This window comes from Prosopis cineraria, unplaced genomic scaffold (genome assembly GCF_029017545.1).
Source record: "Prosopis cineraria cultivar Desert tree isolate PC_DT_omini unplaced genomic scaffold, ASM2901754v1 PC1, whole genome shotgun sequence".
Taxonomy (NCBI): domain Eukaryota; kingdom Viridiplantae; phylum Streptophyta; class Magnoliopsida; order Fabales; family Fabaceae; genus Prosopis; species Prosopis cineraria.
In genome coordinates, this window is record NW_026555332.1 from 37183050 (window position 1) to 37191236 (window position 8187).

General features: G+C 30.8%; 1 protein-coding gene across 1 annotated transcript; it reads left to right on the top strand.

The window, feature by feature from the left end:
* The first annotated feature begins 3054 nt into the window (after window positions 1-3054).
* On the top strand, window positions 3055-3858 carry LOC129295285 (zinc-finger homeodomain protein 4-like). The gene has a single exon (XM_054933785.1). The coding sequence runs from the start codon at window positions 3192-3194 to the stop codon at window positions 3753-3755; it is 564 nt and encodes a 187-aa protein (XP_054789760.1). The 5' UTR covers window positions 3055-3191; the 3' UTR covers window positions 3756-3858.
* Window positions 3859-8187: the final 4329 nt, after the last annotated feature.

The following is an 8187-nucleotide window of genomic DNA, read 5'->3' on the forward strand; positions in this document are numbered from 1 at the left end:
AAGTTGGAGATAATTCCCAATTTAATTGATGCAGACGCCATTCCTGTACAGCTCAGTTTGTTTGTGGCGACAAAACAATCAAGCCCATGCAACCTTTACTGTAGGCTGCTAGGTCAACCTGCAGGTGCTTTGATCTCCTTAATCTTCATCTTGATCTTGTCCCCATAATAATAAATTATTATTATTATTATTATTATTTAATTTTCTCTTCTCTTTAGTTTATGCAAGTGTGTTCGTTAGTTCTAAAGAACTGGCAAGCACTTAATTGGTTAATATAATTGTACTATACCAGCTGCCATATTCATCTATTATTGAAATTTATGTTAATTAGTACATTGGTAGTGTGTCAGCTGATCAGATATAAAAGGATGGAAGGGTCTATGATATATATCCCAACATGTGTAAATTCTATGCGATATTTGAAGTTCATATACTAAACTCTCTACAATATAGTATTTAAGATATACAAAAATATTGTGAGCAAACAATATATATATATATATATATATATTGGACGACTTCAAACATACGTATTGATATAATGTAGATTTCTAAATTATATCAATAAAATTAAAAAAGGGATAATTTGTTTGTGTATATCAGTCTCAGCACCATATCTCAAACCATAATTAATCACTTCAACTTCCAATGGAAGCTAAAAAAGGATTTATTTGAATCAATGATTGAGAATAGCAAATCACCAACGTGGATTTCTTACATTCATACAAATAAGTGTATAAATTATTTAGAGAGAGAGAAAGAGAGAGAATGGGTATAAAGTTAATGTGATATTTATCTTTTTAATTTTATATTCTTCACAAATACTCTTCTTATTCAAAATGTAATTAATGTGTTTTTTCTTAATAAATGAATTATTTTATATTTATTTTTAAGTAAAATAATCTAATATTAAACAAGAATAAATATGATAAAATAGTATCAATTTAAAGACAATTAATTAATTTATTGAGAGTAAAATTTAATTAAAAACATCTTATATTTTTTAATGAAGTGCAGAATATAGTATAGGGAATATAATTTAAGAAAATTTATAATATAGAGCATAAATGGATCAATATAGTACAGGAGAGAAGAAGAATTTGTTATTTTCACTATTTGTTACTCTTGTATATTTTATTATAAAATTTGTTATTATATATAAAATAAAATTAAAAAAATTTTGATAAAGCAAAACAACATTTTTTTTTACTGCAAATCCAACTCTTACTCTTACAATTTTTATAAATTAAAGTTGTTCAATACACACATCTTTTTTTCACTGCCAGTACCACATTCACAACAACGTAGTACAGGAGAGAGATACTCTGTATATTTCTATTATACAGTACAGATGCATTTATCTTCTCTCCTGTTAAAAAAATAGGGGAATTTTTTTTTTTAGTCCATAACTTTTTTAATTATTATTGATTTAATCTTTAAATTTTAACTTAATACATCTCAATCTTGACAGTTTATTGAAGTAAAAAAAAATTAAATGGAATAAATTATATCAAATCAAAAAATTATATTGACTAAGTTATTCTAAATCAAAATTCTGAATCCATAATTGAGAATAAATTGAAAAAAAATACATATTTTTTTTTTAAAATGTAGTCCAGGAACAAGAGAGAAGAAGATAAATGCATGTTGTGATTTCGGTGCAGGAGAATATACAGTGAATGTGAGTGTGTGTGTGAGTGACGTGCACAATTTTAATTGGGCAGAAGAGATATAGACAGTGGAAAAGTACAAAAAAGGACTGTGTCTTCCCCAATTATGAAATTCCCCAAACTCGAATTATTGACTCTGCCACACCCCATACCTCCCCTGCTCACGGGCCTCACCCTTCTTCTTTTACCACTTTGCCCCTTCCCTTTACTCTTTTTTACATTTTTCTTTTTTCTCCTTCATGCCCTCCCTCCTAATTTCGGAGTTGGCTTCCATCCATTGATGCAGTAGAATCATAGTGAATTTAAGGTTTCGTTTGATTATCAAGGAATGAAATGAAATGAATTAAAAAAATAAAAATAAAGAGTAAGATTATCAAAAGAAATAAGTGAACACATTCATAAATATGAGAAAAAATTTAATTTAAAAAATTAAAAATCATAATTCATATAATTTTTAAAAGGTATGATAATTTTTATATTTATAATATATATTAATAAGTTTTATTATGTTTACCGTAGGGAAGAAGTGATTGACTTAATTTTTATTTTTATTTTTTTAATCCATTCCTTTCTAGTAAACAAATGGAACTTAAATAATTAAATTAGATTAGATGACTTAAATTTGATAATTCTTAAGAAACATATTAATCTATATTGTTAAAATTTAATTTGAAAAATTCAATTTTATAGTGAAGCGTACTGGAGAAAAACCAGTCACTTTCAACTCTACTCCCTCCGATCATTAATTTAGGATAAAGTTTGAAAGCTTTTTTATCTTTAATATGAGACAAAATTAGATTAATTAATATTTTTTTTTAATTTTACCCCTTATTTATTTTTTGTCTTTGAATTCCTAGGCACCAATTTACTATAATTATTAATTGTAAAAAAAAGTAAAATAAAAAAAGTAACTTCCTCTATTAAAAAACATAAAGTATTTTTAATTAATCTCATCCTAATAAAGTAGTAATTTATCTTTAAATTAATATTATATTTTTATATTTATCCTTATTTAATAATATTTTTCACTCTAAAATAAATATAAAATAATTTATTCATTAGAGACACTTAAAAAGAAATAGAACAATGATTACACTTTAAAATAGTATAAATATTTTATATTTTTTAACATTCAACTTTTTAAAAAATATTTTATATTTTTAAATGTAAAGAGCATGTCGTTTAACTAATTTTAAGAACATAACTACTATTTTTTAATAAACGTGAAAGTTAGTTAACTTTACTTTGTATTAACTTTGGTGATTGGACTAGTGACTACTTATTAACCCGGATTGATGACTTTGGTATGCTTCGTTTTTGTTTGGTTTTAATCAGTTGATGCATCTGTAGATAGACCATGTCGCGGCTAAGTTGTCTACAATGCTAGCATGTCCGTGGAGGAGGGAACACTGTAATTATCTCACTCGACCCTGTCCCTTGTCGTAATTTCACCTCTTAATTTCTTTCCTTATATTCATCAAAACCCTCCGGAGGAAGAAAGAGAGATCGAAGAAGAAGAACATGGAAGGAGGAGGAGCAGATCACAGTAACTCATCGAACTCTATCTACAGAGAGTGTCTGCGAAACCATGCAGCCAGTCTCGGCAGCTATGCCACCGACGGTTGTGGCGAGTTCACGCTCGACGAGAGCTCTCCGGGAGGGTGTCTCCAATGCGCCGCCTGTGGGTGCCACCGGAACTTCCACCGAAAGTTGACGTGCCCACTGCCTCCGAGGGGCTTTAGCCGGCCGGAGCTGATGACTGGGGAACTGATGGAGTACAGCGGTGGTGAGGGGACGCCGCCGAGCAGCGGGATGGTGGAAGGCGGGGAGAGGATGACGACGACGTCGTCGGGGAAGAAGAGGTTCAGGACCAAGTTCACGGCGGAGCAGAAGGAAAAGATGATGGGATTTGCAGAGAAGCTTGGATGGAAGCTTCAGAGGAAGGATCTAGACGATGAGATAGAGAGGTTCTGCAGAGGCGTGGGAGTGAGCCGCCAAGTGTTCAAGGTTTGGATGCATAACCATAAGAACGCTTCTTCTTCTTCTTCTGCTTCCACTGGCAATGCCTCTTCTCTTACCCAGTAATCACATATATATAATGTCTCAGAGAGAGATCGGAGTAATTAATATTGTGTTGTACTCTCAGATAATTACTTCATTAAGCAGAGACAGATATTTCAGTTCTGAATCCTTATTTCTTGCCTCTTTTTTTCTTCCTTTAAATTTTCCCTTAATTTGCATGCTTGCTTGCTTGTAATTTGTAGTCATGGCATTAGGATATGGAAATTAGCCTCTTTATTCTTTTTGGGTCATGTCTCCTGATTAAGACTGTTGATGTTAATGTGAGTGAACATATATAGGGACGAAAACTAACCTAATATCTATTTCTTTTCCTTATTAAAATTTGAATTAATTTTCAATTTCAATCGTATATGTTCTATATCCCTAGATGCTAGTTATTACTTTTTAAAATTGGAAGGGTAGATACTAATAATTTAAAATTACAAGTGAGATTGAACTCACATTCTATTTGTTAAAAAGCTTATATGCCACTATGGGTACAATGTGTTAATTGTATTGATGAATAATAATCAATATTTTATCTCTTAACTCATCTCATTGCTTTCTTTAGCTACATTCATATAATTCGATGGAAGATTATCCAAATTCGAATATGATGTCTAAGAGTTACAAAAATATTAGATTCATTAATATATAAGATATGAGGAGTGACAAAAAATTGTAGGCAGAATCATTGGTAACCTTATGGTGATATTTTCCTTTCTTTTATTAATAGTACTGCAGATCTACTGCTTTGAGATCATTAAATTTAGGGAGGAATTACTAAAAGGTTTTTCGTTTGTTATTTATTTATTGTTGTTACTGGTTGATGTACTGAGAAAATGTAGCCAAGTGTAATTCGTGTGAAGATTTCGATGGCCAAGTTGAAGGCCACAAATTTCCCAATAGGCCCACAAATAATGTCTGTACTGCAAAAAATAGTGTTGTATATCAATGATGTAATTGATTCCCCTTGTTCAATAAACTAACAATACATGTTATTTTGAAACCTACAGTGTTTATCACTTATAAGCAATAATACTTTTAGAATTGGATTGGACATTGAATCAAAAAAGTCAGTGATTTACGATTCGCATGGTTCAATTGAGTTGGACCAATGGTTCAACTAATAACGTAATGATTAAATTAAAAAAATTATATATGTATATAATAATCTAAATATAAGAAATATATATAAAATTGCTATTTAACCTAAAAAAATCAAATATTTTAAGTTTATCATGACTTAACAAGTTATATAATACAACATAATATCAAATAATTAAAAAAATTAGTCATTTTTTTAAAATTGATAAAAAAAAGTTTCTTTTTGAATAGTCTAGTTTTTGAAAACCAGATCTGGTTCTCGGCTTGATTTTGGTTCCCGATCCAACCGTCGGTTCAAAACAGCTCAACCCCTAAAACGACTTTTTTCTATGAACCAGACCGGAAACCAGACCGATCGACCGTCCAATCCAGTCCGATTTTAAAAATACTGCTCATGAGTATCATTGTACTTCTCATAAATTTTATTTTATTTATCTATATAAACACACTCCTTCCTATCCTTTTTATAGAGTGCTTTACATAAAAATAAAATGTACATAGTTCTAATGATAAGGTGCTTTTATAAAATAAGAAACAGTTTTCTATTCTTGACTCTAAAATTTTAATGGTATTTTTGAAGCTTGAGAAAGCATCATGGTCTTACACAAATACAGCGTCCCTCTCATATATATATATATATATATATATTAATATAATGCCTTGACAAATCATGCAGAGAGATTAAAATCTAGTCATGTCTACCTTTTCATATTTTGATTGATACATTTTTCATAATAATATTTATATATTAGGATATGATTGAAAAATTGATTTTTTAAAAAAATAAAGCATCATAACAGCTTGCTTTCTTTCTTCTTCTTTCTTTCCCCCAGAAACATGAAATATCATTTAAATCCAAAGGGTTTACAAGATAAAGAAAGTATAACAAGCAGAACATAAATAAGATAAAAAAAAAACCTAAAACAAAACAACATAAAGAAAAAAAAAAAGAAACACTATCAAGATCATCCAAAGCTTTAAAACAAAAACGAAAAAGCAAGAAATGCTATCACTGTTGTGAAAACTCCAAGAGACTAGATGTCACATTGGAAAATAAGAATAAGTGTTCATAGAACTATCCTAATGGTCCCATCCACCTAGGTAGCAGATTTACCACCTCCATGCATCAAATTCCATGTAGAGAGAACCAAAACCATTGGCTATTAGGATTAAAAAAAAAAAAAACCCATCTTTGCTGCAAACCATCCCTTATCAAATTGAGAAGTCCAAGCCAAAACTCCTAACAACATATCCAAATCATCAAGATCTATATTGAAAAAACCCCATGCCTCTTAGCCTACAAGAAGAAGTCACAAAATCCTTGCTTAAGCACATCGCACAAATCATCATTCCTTCGGATAGACAACTTCTGCCTCACCAATGCTAATTGAATCCCCATTCCCTTCTCATCAACTCAAATCAAAGGAAGAAACAACACACACTAACAAAACAAAAATTAAAAAACTAACCCCCCCCCCCCACGTACGTTGGACACCTCTCTCACAGTAGAAGCCGACGAGAGATGTACAAGAGAACAAAAGCCATAGAAAATAACCCCTAATGACGAAGAGAGAAAAGCTCCCACAAGAAAACCCAAAGAGAGGAAATTGAAAACTCAATGTAACTGCTTTTCTTAATTTTAATGAAATTGCCTTAAAATATCCAGATGGAGTGTGTGTATGTGTTAAATTTTTTACCTAATTTTAACCTATAATATCAATTCATATCCTAAATATTTAACCGATTGAATGCCGGCTTAACTATATTAATATAATTTACTATTAACACTACACTTATTACCTTAAATGGGGATGATTAAAGACTTAAAGCTAGCTAGCCTATTGCTTAACACTATATTGTGCTGAATCTAAATATTAAAGATCATTATGTATAGGTTAAGACCAATGGGCGAGGGAAGTTATGTATAACTAATAAGCTGACCTATTTGTGCAAAATATAATATAAGGAAAAAAAAGTTATGCACCCAAATTAATAAACAGCACAGCAAATGAAGGTACAGGTGCTTGATGCTTTTCCTTTTTGACATGAAGGATTGAGATGACAATTTTAACCTCATGTGAATGCAGAGGGTGGTGTATTTTCCCACCCTTATATAAAGAATCCTATGTTAAAGTTAATCTTACGTGATATTTGTACTGTGTGCGCAGTGCGTTCGTCGATCAAATTAATGTTATGAATAGTACAATTTTTTTTTTTAATTTAGTTATATAAACTATTGCTAACATTATTCTGCTTTTAAAAATATCACTTGAATCCTTTGACATTATACGTACCAAAATAAAATCTAATTGTACCAAAAAAAGAATCTAATTTCTCACTTATTATTAATAAAGTAAACCCTTCACATAATATGCGTTCTTTCTGATAAATAAAATGATTTAATTATTTTTATTGTCATATTAATAATAAAATCACGATTTTGTGAGCCTGCCGTCAACTTTTGTTTCTATATTATCACATATTAAGTAGATATAACTCATGCAATGCATATAATCTAATGATTACAAAGCACTTTTCTATAACTTTTAAATAGTGTTATATAGCATAAAGTTTCTATTGATAGTAAGTTACAGTTTTCTATTATGCACAAAAGTCAACTTTGTGTTACAAAGGCACATGGTTCAAATCAGCTTGTCATGAGGCATTGGATTTGAGCCATAGGATATGTAGTTACATTAAATAAAAATGTTAAAAACACTTAGATACTCATAAAATTATTGTCGGTAATAATGATCTCATAAAATGAAAGCCCAAATTAGTTTGGACTGGTGATGGTTTCGCCTCCTGATTTTTCATGAATCTTTCAAAAATTAATATGTATTGAACTTCAATCAAATAACCATGTATCCATCACAGTCAGTTCAATGACAAATCTTATTTTTAAAAATATTAGTAAAACCAGAGTGACAATGGCACTCCTTGTTTGTAACGCAGAAGTATCAAGCGAGAAGAACTAAATCCTGCAATGCATTTGAAGCAAACCATGGGGAACAAGAGATCATTTCATGATCCGCCATAAATTGTGTCCTCAAGAAACTGAAAATCACAGAGGATGCAATTGTCTGAGAATCGGAATCCCATGAGCAAAGCACGATGGGAATAGGGACGTTGGAGGACCACAAGGAGCAGAATTAGCTTGCAGTGTACGCAATTTCCAAAAAGGCATGAAATTAACGATAAGGTGTCCCTTCATCTACAAGAAAGATCTTCAGACTGTAATTGCATGTGGATCCTGGGATGATCTTGCTTGCACTACCTGTCTGCCAAAAGCAATAAGTGAGAGATGAAGAATCTTGAGGAGGCATCTGTTTGTGTTTGGAACTGTGAG